Below are 17,260 nucleotides of genomic sequence, written 5' to 3'. Positions count from 1 at the left end.
CGTGTTTAAACTGCTCTCTCCAAAGTCATTAATGATCTCTTAATTGCTAAATCTAATCTCTTTTCTAAATCCCCATCTTTTTTGACCTCTTTCTAGCATTTGACTCTGTTGATCACCCTCATTCTCTCTTCTCACAGTTTTTATGACACTGCTTTCTCTCTCTCTCTCTCTCTCTCTCTCTCCTCTCTCTCTCTCTCTCTCTCTCTCTCTCTCTCTCTCTCTCTTTCTCTCTCTTTCTCTTTCTCTCTCTCTGTCTCCCAAGCTATTTGATCACTCCTTCTCATTCTCCTTTACTGGGTCATCATCCATATAACACCCAATTTCTGTGGGATGTTCCACAAAGCTCTGTCCTATTCTCTTTCCATACTTTCTCACCTGGTGATCTCATCAACTTCCTAGGCTTTGATTATCACTTCTATTCAGATGACTTTCAAATCTATATGTCTAGTTCTTGTCTGTCTGAGCTCCAGTCCTATATCACAAACTGCCTATTAAAAATTTAGACATTTCTAAATGGATGTCCTATAACGCAACTCAGACTCAACAAGTCCAAAGGAGAATGACCTTCTTACCTCTCTGACCACCCCTGCCCCCAGACTGGCCCCTCTTGTAAACTTCCTTAATACTGGTGAGAGCACTACCATTCTTCCAGTCCCCAGGCTCACAACCTCAGTGTCACTCTTATTCTCTCCCTTTCGTTCACTTCATATATACACTCATTTGCCAAATCCATTCATTTCTATCTCCATAACACCTTTCAGATACGTCCCCTTCTTTTCATTCACACAGCTATACCCTAGGCTCTCATTGTAGTATGGCCTTCCCTAAATATCTCCTAGATCCAATCTATCATCTACACAACAACCAAAGTTATTTTCCAAAAGCTCAAGTTTCACTATGTCAGCCTCCTTCTCCCTCCCCAATAAACTCCCATAACTTCCTCTAAGATCAACTATAAACTTCTTTATTTGGTAAAGGCTCTTTCCTACCTTTCCAATCTACTTAGATATTACTCTTCTCCAGACTCTCTACAATTCAGTCATACTTGTCTACTTGTTACTCCTTACACACAGTGCTCTATCTTCCATCTCTATACCTTGCATTGGGTATCCCCTATTTTCTCCTATCACATCTCCATTTCCTGTAATTCCTAATTTCTTCAAGACTCAGCTAAAGTGTTTCCTAAAGCTTTTCCTAGTCTCCTCTTTCCTTCCTTCTTCCCTCTCCCTCCTTACCAGTGTCTTCTCCTCAAAGTTGTATTTGATAGGCATATGTCTGATTTATATCTACATATGCACATATTGTCTCCTGTATTAGAATGTAAGCTCCCTGAAGGCAGGAGGTGTTTTGTTTTTGTCTTTGTATTCCTAGTGCTTAACATAGTTCCTGGCATATTGAAGATACTTAATAGATGTTTGATAATGATGACAGAAATCTATTAGAGGACCTGTTTGAGCTTCATGTCACAAAGGTCAAGGAAGCTCTCCTACTGAACCTTGGTGCCTCTGACTCCAGGGAAAGATAAATAAGTCTGGTTCTAACAAGTTCTCTTACTGCTGCACTTCTTTCTCCTTGTCTTCTAACTAAACATTTAGCCTTTATATTTAGATTAAATAAAAAAGAGAAGTTCCTCCTCTATCTACCTTTCATTAGATATATTCAAGAAATGCTAAATAGAATCATAGAGCTGGTAAAGGACTTAATGATGATTTAATTACTCCATCAACAAACATTTATTTAGTGTTTACTACATGTCAGGCACTGTGCTAGTTGCTATGGATACAAAGAAATGGAAACAGTTCCTGTCCTCAAGGAACTTACATTTTACTGGGGAGTGTGAAAATAAACACATATTACTAGATACAAAATATAAACAAAAGAAATGCAAGGTAATTTTTTTTAGGTGGGGGAGGATAAAGCATCTAGGGGAATCAGGAAAGGCTTAGACTTACTATAGGAAACTAGGTATTTTAAGAATTGAGAAGAGAGCACATTCCAGACATGGGGGCAACTTGTACAAGTCAAATTAAGTCAAGCCAACAAGCATTTATTAAGTGCCTGCTGTGTGGCAGACGCTGTGCTAAGCACTGGAAATACAAAGAAATACAAAACAAACAAAAAAACTAGACCCTGCCCCCAAGGAGCTCACAATTTAAAGGGGGAGAGAAGACATATATGTCTGTGTGTATATACATACATATCTACATGCACATGTATACGTAATAAATACCCATGTATATGTATATATGTATATTATGTATATGTGTGTGTGTGTGTGTGTGTGTATGTGTGTGTGTGTGTGTATCTGATAGTTGAAGGAAGCTAGGAGACAGAGGTGAGCTGGGAGAGAATTCCAAGCACTGAGCATAGCCAGCAAAAATCCATGTAGTCAGGGGATGAAGTGTCTTGTGCAAGGAAGAGCAAGGAGAACAGGTCACTGGATCATAGAATATATGGAGGGGAGTAAGGTGTCTGAAAGACTAAAAAAAAGTGGCCAGCTCCAAACTCAATTGCCTCATTTTATAGATGAGAAAACTGAGAAACAGGAAGGTAAAATCATTTCCTATTATAGAAGAAATTTCTGTTTTGGGTGGGAGGCTAAACTAGATGAGCTCCAAGGTTTCTTCCAATTTTATACCAATTTTTATTTTATACCAATTGCATTGGCTATATTAACTTTTTATGCCCACAACAATGATATATAGTGACATACAGCAGGATGATCATCTCCTTAGGCCTAAACTCTGTGCCTTTCTTAATATAGCATGAGTCAATTTTTTTTCTTTCATATCACACACATTGCACTTATGGTCCACTAAAAGCCCAAGTCTTTTCTCAAACAGTTGTTTAACAATGCCTTCCTCATTCTGCCCCTGTGAAGCTGTTTATATACCATGACAGGGCAGCTAGGTGGTGCAGTGGAGAGAGCACCAGGCCTGGTAGTCATGAAGACTCCTCTTCCTGAGTTCAAATCTGGTCTCAGACACTTATTAGCTGTGTGACCCTGGGTAAGTCTCTTAACCTTGTTTGCCTCAGTTTCCTCAAATGTAAAGTGAGCTGGAGAAGGAAATGGCAAATCACTCCAGTGTCTTTGCCAAGGAGACCTCAAAATGGGGTCATGAAGAGTTGGACATAACTGAAAAACAACTGAACAACAAGATATATCTTGACATCTTATTTGATTCATTCTGAAGATTTGATAAGCTTGTGGGATCATTATTCTGTCATCTAATGTGTTAGTTGTCCCTGCCAGTTTGGTGTAATTTGCAAATTTGCTTAATATGTCACTTATGCCTTTATCCAAGCCATTGACAAAAAATGTTAAAGAGCACCAAGGCCAACCACAGATCCCTAGTACATTCCCCTAGGGACCTCCTTCCAAGTTGACATTGAATCATGAATTCCTCTGGCCATCTGAACTATTTCCAAATCCACTTAACTCAATCATTGCCTAGCTCACATCTTTCCATCTTGTCTACCAAAACAACAACAAAAAAGACTTTATCAATTGCTTTGCTAAAAGCTGGATTAACTATATCTGTAGTATTCTGCTGATCTAACCTAGTTTTAAAAAATGGAAATGAATTTCTTCTGATATGACCTGTTCTAGAGAGAACCATGTTGGTTCATGACCTTCACAATGTATCCTTTCTAGTTTTTAACTAATCATAGCATGTATCATGGAACTACAGCTAGAAAAGGTCTAAGAAGCCATCTGCTCCAATGCCCTCATTTTGGAATTGAGGAAACTGAGGCAGACAGAGGTTAAGTGACTTGACCAAGATCACATAGTTAGTAGTGTCTGAGGTTGGATTTGAACTCAGGTCTTCTTGATTCCAGGTTCAGCACTATATCCACTGTACCTCCTAGCATCCTAAGGAAGTTTATGATATCTGGCCTAGAGAAGTGATTTTTTTTGGTGGGGTATGCATGTGTAGGGGACAGCTTTCTTCATGTATCTGGAAAGCTGTCACAAGCAAGTGGGATAAAAAAAAAGAAAGCAGGATAGTATTTTTTTTCTGCTTGGCCCCACATAGGAAAACTAGGAGTAATGTTGCAGAGACAGTTTTACATATGATAAAAAGCAAAAGTTCCTAGCAATTATAGTTATCTTAAAGTGGGATGGGTTGGCTCAGGAAGCAGTGGGTTCTCCCTCACAGTAGTAGGTTTTTATTCAGAGGCTGGATAAATTGGGGATATTGTGGGGGATGGGCAGAATTCTTGGCCAAGTACAAGTAAATTCTAACATTCCGTACTTCTAAAATCATTGCTAGTAATTGCAATGAACTAGCAAGTACCAGCTAGTACATTGCTAGGAATTTCAAGACTTACTCTTCTGACCCTGGATACCATGTTCTCGACACTACCACACTGCCTAGCCAGCTACTCAAGGCCAACACAGGACACGGGGCACAGTCCTTGAATTGCCTAGTGTCTAGTGCAGGGGTGGGGAACCTGCAGCCTCGAAGCCACATGTGGCTTTCTAGGTCCTCAAGTGTGTCCCTTTGACTGAATCCAAATTTCACTGAACAAATCCTCTTAATAAAAGGACTTGTTCTGTAAAATTTGGACTCAGTCAAAAGGCCGCACCTGAGTACCTAGAAGGCCACATGTGGCATGGAGGCTGTGGGTTCTCCACCCCTGGTCTAGTGATAAGGCCAACAGCAACACACGCTCCTCCACCTATGCAGAGAATCAGTCCTTAACATCTGACTCTGAGATAAGGGCAGAGAGGGGAGGATTTAGGTTAATGACACACTGGGAAAGAAATATAGGGATAGGCCTATAGAGAATAGGGAAAGGCCTATTGGTTTCTTGTCTAGCCCCTTTCTAAGGTAGTAGATCTAATTGTCAATTTCTGCTTTCCAGTTTACAAAACTTTCTTCATAACTACCTTTGAAAGCAAGTAATGTTCTCGTGATCCCCTTTTCATAGAGGAAGACAAATACACCTCTGGGACTTGCCCAGTCATACTCCTAGGCAAAGAAAGTTAGGACTCAAACCTCTGTCTGTTGACACTGTCTAGTGCCCTTAACCACTACACAAAACTACCACTTTTCTATGATGTGGGTAGACTACCAAGTCTACCCACATGTGGCCAGAGCACACAAACAAATATCTACATGAGACAACCAAGGATGCAGGCATTCATGAGGGGACAAAAATCTCCACTTCACTCCACAACAGTTGCTTCTCACTCTGCCAAAGTTTTTGGAACTAGAGAAAAGTAGAAAGTCACTGTGACTAGCTCCATATGCACAGTTGCCAAAAGGGCAAAAAAAGGCAAGAGAGAATAAACCTGATCCAGACAGAAGGGTTAAGAGATACGGGTTAGATGGTCGGCTAAGTGATGCTTATTACTAAGCATATCTCTGGCAATACTACATTACTGGTAGTCATGTGACAGTGGAGCTACATTTGTGACTGCTATTAATAAAAAATGACCCATGACCACTATTACTATACAGAATAGGGTCTGGAAATGCTCCAGCTTGCATGCAAAAGAACTTTCTGACTCTGAGTAACATCGATAAAAGGTTGGTTTATGGATAATGTCCAATTTGTCTTTTTCTATTGATGGTACCACTATCTTCCCAGCCGCCCAGGCTTGAAGCTTCAAAGCTGTCTTTAACTCTCTACTGTGCCATCCCACACATCCAACCCAATGCCCAGTCCTGTCAATCCTACCTCAATCATATCTCTTGAATCTAAACCCTCCTCTCACACGGTTAAACTTAGTGTGTGTCCAATAAAACCATTATCATGGACTATTGTAACAGCCCCTCAAATGACCTATCTGTCCCTAGTCTTTCTTCTCCATGTCACAAGGCTGCCAGACCAATCTTTCAAAGGCACAGGTCTGGCCCTCCTGAAAAATCTTACCCGATGCCCTATTGCCTGTAGGATTAATTACAAACTTCTTAGCCTTCTACTTCTTTCCTCCTGGAGGAAGTGCCAGGCCTGGAGTTAGGAAGACCCTAGTTCAAATCTGACCCTGGACACTTACTAGCTGTGTGACCCTGGGCAAGTCACTTAATCTCTTTCCTCATCTATAAAATAGGGATGTTATAGTACCTCTCAGGATTGTAAAGGGCTTAGCACAGTGCCTGGTACACTGTAAATGTAACATACTACATATGTGTGTTGTGTCTATATATGTTATATATATCAGCTATTATTTTTATTATGTTTATCTTGTCTGTACGTGGTTGTTCGTATGTTGTCTCACCTATTAGACTGTGAGCTCCTTGACACAAAGGATTGTGTTTTGCTTTTCCTTGTATCCTCAGAGCTTAGCACGCCTGGTACATAATAGATGAGGCCCTCCACAGTCTGCTCCAAGCTACTGCCCCAGCCTGTGCCATTTTTCTCCTTTATGCATTCTGTTTTCTTTTCTGTAGCTGCTCTTGTCCCCTCCTGATTTTTCTACACTTGTTCACACAATGACTGAGAATGACTCACTCCAGAACTCCCTGCCTGTCAGTCAACAAGCATATTTTTAGCACAATCTAAATGCAAATTGATTAAAATCCTTCTTTTTCTTCCTGATCCAGCTTCTCCATGAAGTTCCCCCAATCCCTCCAGATCTTCCTCAAATTTCCCTAAGGTATTACCTGCAGTCTTTTCTCTCTACCACCTTCTACCTTGGATCTTACTTTTTTTTTTTAAGAGTTATTTCTGTGGCTCAATGGATAAGTCACTAGACCAGGAGTCTGGACAGACTTAGTTTAAATCTTGCCTCAGGCACTTAGTTAGCTGTGTGATCCTGGAAAAGTCACTTATTCTCCCTGACTCAGTTTTCTCCTTGGTAACATAGAGTTAATAATAACACCTAGTCACTTAACCTCTGCTGGCCCCAGTTTCCTCATCTCTAAAATGGGGTTAATAATAACACTTAGGTCTCAGGGTTGTTTTGATAATCAAACTGTATACTATCTTTACAGAGCTTTGAGTGCTAGCTATTGTTACTATTGCTTGTGTTCACGTAACTTCCAAAGGAGGTTGTAAGCCCCTCAAGGGTAAGGAGTGCATAAGTTTTTCATCTTTGCATTTCCAGGTCCTATTTCAACATCTAACAAACAGGAGGTCCCTAAAAAGGTTAATTGAATTGTAAATATCTTTTGCCCCCAGGGCAATCCATCTCTACAGGTTGCATTGCAAGAGCACACAAATGTCAGAGGCTGCATTAACAGAGGCATTGCAACTTACAAATCGGTACTCTCCATTCAAATTAAAAATTACACGTAAATGAATGTCTTCCTTGTAAAGGCTGTGCCCCTTTATCTAAATGCAATTCAATTCAGAATCCAAATGGAGGATATTCGGGCGCTAAGACCCAAATATGACCAGAATCTTTTAACACAATGCTTGGTCCCCCCGTCTCCCTCTTTCCCGGATCCTCCCGTCCCTCTAGCCCCAGGTCCGAACAAATGCCTCCCCAAAATTTGTTGGTCAGTCTCAGCTTCCTCATTCAACCTCTTGCTTCTGATTGGAGGGAAGTGGAGACTCTCCTTCCCTTTCCTTAGCAGCCCTGGCCTCCTACCTTCCCCCCCTTGCTCAGAACTTGACAGGGCCAGCTGTCCACGCTCCCAAACAAGGAGTTCTTTATCATGCCCAACATGACGCCGTTGTCTCCGCCACAGTCCGGGCTGCCACACTGCAGACGCGGGCACAGAGTAGCCTGGTTTCTGCACTGTGATCCTGGCGTCTTCTGTCCCCTGCCCCCACCGCTCAGCCTTGGCAGGAGGAGCTCCAGGAACCGTGGGGGGGAGTGGGGTGGAGCAACCCAGTCAAGCGACCACAGAGGAGGGACTGCTCTAATTAGTTCAATTCTTGTTAGGCCCCACCACTGCTTTGGGTGCTGGAGAAGGAGGCAGAATAATTGGTTAGGGGGAGGGCCTAGACTCCACTAGCTAGAAAGCCAGGGTCAGACTCCCGCTTTTGGTCTTAGCTAAAGAAGTCAGACATTTTCCCTTCCTGATATTTTCTTGGTTTGAAGTAGTCATGGAAACGGATACTTCTATTGTGCAAAGGAAGGTGAGATAATCACAACTTGAATAATCATAATTTTGAACCCAAAAATAACGTCTCCTTAGCAGTCTCCTGTACCTATCCCCTTACCCTCAGACCTTCCCTAGGTTTTCTCCAGTTACTTAGACGGGATCCTTTGCTTCAAAAAATTCCCTTGGGCTATAGCCCAGTATGTCGCCTCCCTTGACCAAATTCCTAGGAAAAGCTGGCTGTCCACATTAGCTGCTCTGCTACTACTCAGTCCTCAACTCTTTGCAGTCTGGGTTCCAATATTATCTGACTGAAACTTTTTATTTCCTCCAGTTACCAGTGATCTCTTAATTGTCAAATCTAATGATCCCCTTTTTGATCCTCATCCTTCTTGATCCATCTGCACAATTGACAACCTTCTCTTCTCTCTGGGCTATCTTGTCACTGCTCTCCTGGTACTCCTCCTACCTGTCCAATTGCTTCTCAGTTTCCTTTGCTGGTTCATTTTCTAGGTTGTGCCCATAACTGTAGGTGTTCCCTAAGGCTCTGTTCTAGGCCCTTCTTCTGTCTCTGTCTCTCTGTCTGTCTCTGTCTCTCTCTCTCCTGCTTCCACCATCGACTCCTGTAGGTTTAATTCTCTCTATGAAGTTTCTCCCTGAGCTTTGATCCCTCATCACTATTTTTTTTTATAGTACATTTCAACATGCACAAAACTGAAGCCATTATTTTTGCTCCTCACCCACTTGTCTTCCAACTTCCTTATTTCAGTGGGAAGGTGCCACCATTCTTATAGTCTCCCAGGTTGTAACCTTGACATTATCCTTGACACCTACCTCACCTTACATATCCAATCACTTGCCGAATCATGTGGTTTCTGCCTAAGCCACATCTCTCACATCCCATCCCTTCTCTCTACTCACACAATTTCCACCTAAGCCCCTCATCACCTCTGACCTAGGAAAGCAAACTTTGTAGAGAAAGGGGTCAGCCAGTCCTCACCAACTATCAGCAAACTGTTATATAGAGTAAGCAAGCTACCCTAGGTAGAACAGTAACACACCTCGAGAGAAAGAAAGGAGGTGGCATGTGCCAGGGGAGTCAAACTATCACCACTACTTCAATCACCACCTTCCCTTAGAACTGGATGGAGGCATCTTAGTATCCTGAAACTAAGAGTTCTGGGAATAGCAATATTCCCCTCACCCAGGCTATCAGTCCTACTTCTAGCCTGCCCTCTGTAACTAAGGAACAAAGCAGCAGCTTTTGCAGATATGGGATCTGGCAAACGCTTCTGCAGATGCTACAGACCCTGCCTCCTCAACAGCCACTGCTACTGAGAAAAGAAAGTTCTAGCCACCATAGTCTCCGAAATGCCTAAATATAAAAATATAAATATAAACTGCCTAAATATAAAAGTATAAAAAACAGATGTGATTTTATCAGTGGAGATGATATTAAAGAAGATACACCCTAAGAATCACGGAACATTTCCATTTGAGTCACAGCTTAAACCTCCTATTTATGTTGTCTCCTTCAACTAGAATATTACCTCCTAGAGAGTAGAGATTATCTTAGTTTTCTGTTTCTGTTCCCAACACAAAGTGCTCTATACGTAGTAAGCATTTAATACTTTTTCATTCTTTCCTTCAAAACTTTCACCAGGGGCAGCTAGGTGGCGCAGTGGATAGAGCACTGGCCCTGAAATCAGGAGGACCTGAGTTCAAATCGGACCTCAGACCAAACACTCGACACTAGCTGTGTGACCCTGGGCAAGTCACTTAACCCCAATTGCCTAAAAATAAAAATAATAATAATAATAAAATAAAACCTTCACCAATAAATAAATCAATAAATATTTATTAAATATCTGCTATATGCCAGGCACTGTGCTAAATGTCGGGGATACGAAAAGAGGCAAAAAGAAACTCACTGCCCTACAATTTAATAGGAGAGACAACATTCACACAAATATATACAAACAAACTGTATACAGAATAAATAGTAAATAATTAACAGAGGGAAGGTATTAGAATTAAGAGGGATTGTGGAAGGCTTCCTGGAGAAGGTGGCATTTTAGTTGGGACTTAAAAGAAGTCAGGAAGGTCAGGAGTCAGAGTGGAGATGGGAGAGCATTGCAGGGATAGGAGACGGAGACAATGCCGGAAACCAAGCGATGAGTGTCTGGTTGGAACAGCCAACCAGATATATTCATATCGGTACATTACATACATTTGTATGTTCCCTCTTTTGGAAAACCATATAGATTTTTGGGTTATAACTATTATAATAATTAGCCACTTTTAATGGAAAACTAAGGAGGGGGTGATCATCCAATGAGTGTGAGAAAGAGAAGGTAAGACTTCCCCTAGTGTTAAACCCCAGTATAGGACTCCGTGGTTGGGGATAGAAGGAGGGAGCTCCTCATCTCTTGTGAGTCCCAGCCACGGCTCTCATATGCCAGAAATCTGTCTTCCGAACTACTACCAAATTGGTGTTTCTAAAGCACAGGAAGGTCTGACCATGTCATTCTTTTTCTTAAAAAGTTGCAGTGGCTCTCTCTTGCTTATAGCCTAGAATAAAACTATTTTGTCATTTAAAGTCATTCATAATCTGGCTTCAGCCTATTTTTCTTTTTGTTTACTTAAATTTTCTTTTTTATTATGGGACTTAACAACCATCAACATACATAAACCTGTTGATATGCAAAAAAAACCCATAAAAGAGGATTGTATAAGATACTGTGAACTTCTATAATATACTGTTTGTTTTAAGTTCATATTAAATTTTATATGGTAAATGGTATAGTATGGTAGTATAGTATAGTATGGTATATAGTAAAATCGCCATATTTGCCAGTGTCCCTGTCTCAATTTCTCCCCCTCCCCCCACCTTAACTTACTCTCTGGACTGCTTTACCTCTTCAAGAACCTTGCCTGTCTCAGTATGATTCCATCCTTGGCCTGCTGTCCTGGTTCATGAGTCCCTGGCTGGGCTACCCATATCTTGAGGAACCCTAACAACACTCATTTCATTCCCAGATCAACTCATTTTATGGACTGCTTTACCTCCTCACCAGGCTTCTCCCTTGCATAGTAAACACTTCTCTCTCTACTTATGCTTTCTAGTTCCCCATTATATTTTGTCTTTCCCTATTTGAACATCAGGTCATTGAGAGTAGGGAATTTTTTGTTCTCTTGTATTAGTATCTCCACCCCTTATACAGTGACTGGCACATAATAAGTACTTAACAAACAAATTTATCTCTCTCTCTCTCTCTCTGTCTCTCTCTGTCTCTCTCTGCCTCTCTGTCTCTGTCTCTGTCTCTGTCTCTCTGTCTCCTGTGTATTTTTTTTCCAGGTGAATCAGTTTGCTGGAGTTTTTTTTTCCTTACCACATGAACACACAAAATTATATTTAAAATTTTTTTATATTTCTTCCTTTCTATTCCTTTATTATATCTCTGTCATTACATACTAACTCATTCTCCTCAATCCCGCAAAAGCCCTCACTTGTAGTAAATAAGTATAGTTAAGCAACACAGTTCAACACAGTGGTCATTTCTGAAATTGCATATCTCATTGTATCCATCTAGGACAGGCGATCACTCCTCTGCTAAAAGGATGGGATGACATGCTTCATTGTCTTGTAATCAGAATTGGGTAATACTTAGTTTTCCTTTATATTATTGTGATCATCATGTAAATTGCTTTCCTTATTTTGTTCATTTCACCATGAATAATTTAATACAAGTCTCCCATAGGCAGCTAGGTGATACAGTGGATAAAATGCTGGACCCAGATTCAGGAAGACCTGTGTTCAAATCCAGCCTCAGATACTTTCTAGATGTGCTAAACCTCTCTATCTGCCTTAATTTCCTCATCTGTAAAATGGGGATAATGATAGTACTTGCCTCTCAGGATTGTTGGGAAAATAAAATGAGATAATATTTGTGAAGCATTTTGCAAACCTTGAAGTGAAATGTAAATGGTAGTTGTTATTTATTATACCAAATTCCTCTGAATCCATCCCTTTTGTCATTTCTTACGGCATAATAATATACTATTAAGTCAAATACCACAATGTGTTTTGCTGTTCCCTTTTTTTGTTTCCAATTCTTTGCTACAGCAAAAAGTTCTGCTATGAGTATGTTTATTCTCTTTCTTTGATCTCTTTGGGATATAAGACTAGCAGTTCTCTCTTTGGGTTAAAGAATATCCACAGTTTAGAGGGTTGTTAAGTAGCATTCTGAATACCTTTCTAGAATAGTTGGATCAATCCACAGCTTCATCTACAGTGTGCATTCATGTGTCTGTCCTCCCAAAGTCTCTCCAACAATTGACATTTTACCCTTTTGTCATCCCTGATATGTGCAAGGTAGGCTCTCAGAGTTCTTTTAATGTGCATTTCTCTTATTGTTAGTTATTTAAAGCATCATTTTGCATGGCTGTTGAGAATTTGTATGTTTTCCCTTGAGAACTATCTGTTCTTATTCTTTGACCACATCTGTTAAGGAGTGGCTTCTGTTCTTATTTATGTCAATATATCTTACAATATCAGAACTTTATTTCAAACCTACTTCTCTAGGTTTATGGCACATTACATTTAGATAGTCTACCTTGCAGTTACACCTGGCTTTTTGTTGGTCTGAGTACATGCCATTCATCTCTCATATGTGTACCTTTGAACAAGATGTCCATCATGTCTGGAATACTCTTTCTGCCTAATGGACTCTTTAAAATTTTTTAAAAAAATTTTAGACAAATACTAAAACTTAAATACACAATAAGAAAAGAAAAAGAAACGTATTGTAATGTTGAAACTTAAATACAAAATAAGAAAAGGAGAAAAAAGCATTGCCATGTGTACAGCAGAATGTAAAAGAGGATTCAAAATATACAGCAATAAATTACCATTTCAAGAAAGCCTGTATAACAAATACTACACATTCTGTTGAGAGCTGAACACCCTTTCTTTGCTTCCTTGTAAGTTTTCTTTTGTTTCTACTGTGTACTTTTTTTTTTTAGGCAATTGGGGTTAAGTGACTTGCCCAGGGTCAAACAGCTAGTAAGTGTCAAATGTTTGGTCTGAGTCTGGATTTGAACTCAGGCCCTCCTGACTTCAGGGCAGGTGCTCTAGCCACTGCGCCACCTAGCTGCCCCTGCTGTGCACTTTTTACTTTGTTCTTTTTTTTTCCTTCCTCGTCCCTCCTCCTGAAGGCTGCAATTAAGGAATGCATTTATATACATACATAGACACAGACACAGACACACACACACACACACACACACACACACACACACACACACGCACGTGTGTGTCGCACGCACATATATACACACATATACATATATACAACCATTATATGCACACACATACACATACATGTATATAGACACACACAAATATAAATATATACATATGCACATACATACATACACTTACACATACATATACTTTGATATCTATAATCACACTCATGTATAGACATATACATTTGTATGTATCTATGTAAGACTACACTATACTTATTTGTCCTCTGTTTCTCTAAGGGAGTATAACCTCTTCCTTCATAAGTCCAAGTCTTTCCATATTTTTCCAAGTCTACCAACTCTTTTCCTATACCATAGCAATATTTCAACCTATTACAGTCTACTTATTTTAAATAGTTCAAAATAACATTGATGAATATGGCTGACACATAGTATAGTTTCTCTATTTTTTCTCTTTTGATTAAATCTATGTTACCCTTAACTTTGTCTGAGCTCATGATTATCATCCCTGCTCCTTTTCCCCTAACAAATTTTTCTCCTGATCTTTATTTTATATTTGTATCTCTTGTTTCCTATCCCTCCTGACTTTTCTACTTTACTTCTACCCACTACCTTGCCTCCTATTGCTTAACCTGCTCCCCCTCCAAGGATCCCTCTTTTATCCTCCCATTCCCATTGATCTAAACACCCTTCTATTCCCTATCCCTCCCTATCTTCTTAAGGTTTTATTTCTTTCTGAATTTAGAAGATTTTTATACTCTTCTAGATATAAATGTATTGTCCGCTCTTGAACCCATTCCTAGTGAAAGCAGTTTTCCAGAACAACCAGCCCTCCTTCCCCATCTAATTCCTTTGTGTTGGTTTTTCCTCTCATACCTCATTTGTATAAATTTTAGCTGTTCCTAAATGATTTTATTTTTAAAAATTTTTTTAAATCATATCATGCTCAGGTTTAACCCATTCTTTCTTCTGAACTACCCAACTACTAATAACAATCTTAGATATATGTTTTATGTTTCCTCATAGAACCATGGCTGGTTAAAAGAGAAGCAGGAGACAGAACCAGCCCAGTGTTACATCACAAGATAGGACCAACTTAGTTTGTGAGCACCAGCATTGGGTGGAGGTGTTCTTCAGGAAACCTGAAATCAGTATGACATATAACCTCATACTGCCTGTCAAGGCTATAACACATGTTAGAGTTAACTCCCAACTGGAGATCATGAAAGATGAAGAAGACAAAGACTGGCCAGAACCAATGATGGGTCACCAGGAAACTGAGACAGGAGTCAGGGACTGACACCTAATACCAGCAATCTCATTCATATTGGCAATGGCAGTGACATACATCTTATAAAGGGGGCAGGACTAAGTTAGGCCTACCCAACCCATGCAAGAGTGATGAAAGGGATTACATTGAGCAAAAACCCCAAACCAAGAACTGAGGCTGAAAACATGAGAAAATAGAACAAACTTTGAACACAACGATTAAAAAAAAATGGGTAAGAGAAATCTATGAGGTTAACCTAGGAGAAGTGGGACAAAAAATAAATAAAAAATAAAAAAATAAACTTGCCACAAAGACTACAGGAGTGGATAAAAAAACATGAAGCAAGAGGAAAAAGTAGAAATGAAATGAGAATTTGAAGGGAAAAAAGGAAAAAGGGTAAATAAATAGCTTACAGTTTATGTTGGAAATTTTGTCCAAATAGTGAACTCCATGAAAAATGGAATGCATGAAATTGAACTCAATGACTACATGAGACAACAAAAAATATAAGAATAAAATCAAAAGATTGAAAAAAATAAAAGAAAATGTAAGGTATCTATTATTCAAAAAAAAAAAAAACCCTGAACTGGAAAACACACAACCTGTACTGAAAAGAACAATTTAAACATCACCAGACTCCCAGAAAACTCTGACCAAACAAAAAACACAGACACAATATTAGAAAAAAATTATAAATGAAAACTGCTAAGATGTATTAAAATCAGAGGAGAAAGTAAAAATGGAGGAAAAAAACCCTACTAATTATCTCCTGAAAGAAACCTAAAGTAGAAAACACTCAGGAATTTCATCGTCTAAATGCAAAACTTCCAACTTAACGGGAAAAACACCTCAATCAGCCAAAAAGAAAGACTTCAGGTACTAGGGAACCACAGTCAAAATTAGTCCAACTACTTTAAAGGAGAGAAAATATTAGAAAACGGTTTCCCGAAAGGCAAAGGCTTACACCCAAGAACAATTTGCCCTGCAAAAATGAGTACAATCCAAGAAAGAAAGAAAAGCATTTTTTAAAGGAGTGAAAGACTCTTCAGCATTCCTAGAAAAGGAAAAGATGGGAGCCGAGTAGAAACTTTGAAATTCGAGGACAAGAGTCAAGAGAAATTTAGAAAGGCACCTGGAAGGGGCTACTGTGGTCATAAGGAAGGATTGACATTCTGACGGAGAAGAAGATACAAATATCACTTCAGAATTGTTTTGTATTTAGGGGACCATAGAGTTAAATAAGACAAACATAAGGCTTAGGTGTGATTTTACTCTGTTTTGTCTGGTTTAAGAGAAGAAAGATAAAGGAAGCCTGATAGGATGAATATTTACCAAAGTTCTTCCATTTCCCCCCTTTTCCCTTACAACATTGATTAAGCTGTATTTACCAAGCTATTCCCTAAAATGTGACAAAGCCAGGATTTTATTGACCTAGTGGTGGGGCAAAGCTCAAGTTATACGTCTCATGGCACAGCTTTTTGATCAACTCTGATTGTGCTGACCTTGCATGGTCTCAGACTGAGAGTTTTGCTGCATCCCAATCAGAGCCATGAGATGGGAAAATGTGAGTGGAAGGGAAGAATGGATTTGAGAATTCCCACTGGTGGTTTAAAAAAGCCTTAGATTTACCTCATTAGATGCAACTGGTGGCATACCTGGGCCCAGAATCAGGAAGACTCGTGTTCAGACCTCAGGTCCTTGCTAGTTGTATGGTCCTGGGCAAGTCATTTCACCTCTGTTTGCCTCAGTTTCTACTGTAAAGTGGTAGAATAATAAAACTTACATTGTAGGGTTTTTTTTTATAAGGATCAAACATGATAACATATGTGAAGGTGCTTAGCATAGTTCCTGGCACACAGTAGACATTGTATAAATGCTTCCCCCCCCCTTTTTTATTATTGCTTTGAGAGGAGAATGATTTCCTCCACTGTGGTACGTTCACTGCCAAGAAACTAGGGAGACATCATGAAAAGTTCAAATGGAAAATTGATGAATCAAGAAAGCAATGACTCCTGAGAATATTGTCTACTCCAGGAAATGCTGGGACCTCTATAGCTAAGTTTCATAATCTAGGAGAGCTCCCCGAGGGCTTACTTTTACAGAGTCAGACCATTCAGTTAGAGCTCTAGGCAGGGATCACCTTTTGCTGATGGCTGAGATTTAGAATTATTTGCACCTGGCCCCATAAAGATGAATTCCTATTATAGACATCTACCTTATAAGGAATCTGCAAGGGAATCAGTGAAGTTCATTAATAAATGGATTTAATGGTTGGCTTTACATATATCCCCCTGGCCTACCACACCCGATATGCTCTGGGTGGAGCCCTCTAAGGATGACTTTAGACTTTAGCTTTGGGTCTCCCTTGTCATACATCCAGGTATGGGCTGATAAACTGGTGGAATTTGATCAGGAGGCTGGAAGAGTCACAGCTTGGGCAAAGATCACTTTCAGTATGAATATGTTCTCTGGGAATGAAGGGAGGAAGCACAGAGCCTGCTGCCGTCTTAAGTGGGCAATGATGATGCCTTGTCCTGGAAGGAGCTTTGGACGTGGTCCCTGAAATTTGGGGTTGATAGCAAGGCAATCGATGAGCAGCCCATGGATGCTAGGAAAACTGATAGGGCAATTCAGCCACAGGGCAGTAAGGGCCCCTCCATTCTATCCAAGATTGAGACGTGCTATAAAAGTCCTCCTTTTGGATCATCCAGAGGAGCAC

General features: G+C 39.9%; 1 protein-coding gene across 1 annotated transcript in view; it reads right to left on the bottom strand.

Annotated features, from left to right (window-relative positions):
* The window catches only part of HEBP1 (heme binding protein 1), a 32,397-nt gene extending 24,615 nt beyond the window's left edge, over window positions 1-7,782 (bottom strand). Inside the window, exon 1 of the mRNA XM_021001741.2 lies at window positions 7,544-7,782. Coding sequence (XP_020857400.1) covers window positions 7,544-7,621 — 78 coding nt within the window. The 5' untranslated portion in view covers window positions 7,622-7,782. The remainder of the gene's footprint in view (window positions 1-7,543) is intronic.
* Window positions 7,783-17,260: the final 9,478 nt, after the last annotated feature.

Source organism: Phascolarctos cinereus, unplaced genomic scaffold (genome assembly GCF_003287225.1).
Source record: "Phascolarctos cinereus isolate Bilbo 61053 unplaced genomic scaffold, phaCin_HiC Scaffold_1;HRSCAF=81, whole genome shotgun sequence".
NCBI classification, from domain to species: Eukaryota; Metazoa; Chordata; class Mammalia; order Diprotodontia; family Phascolarctidae; genus Phascolarctos; species Phascolarctos cinereus.
This window is presented reverse-complemented; position numbering and strand designations above follow the sequence as displayed.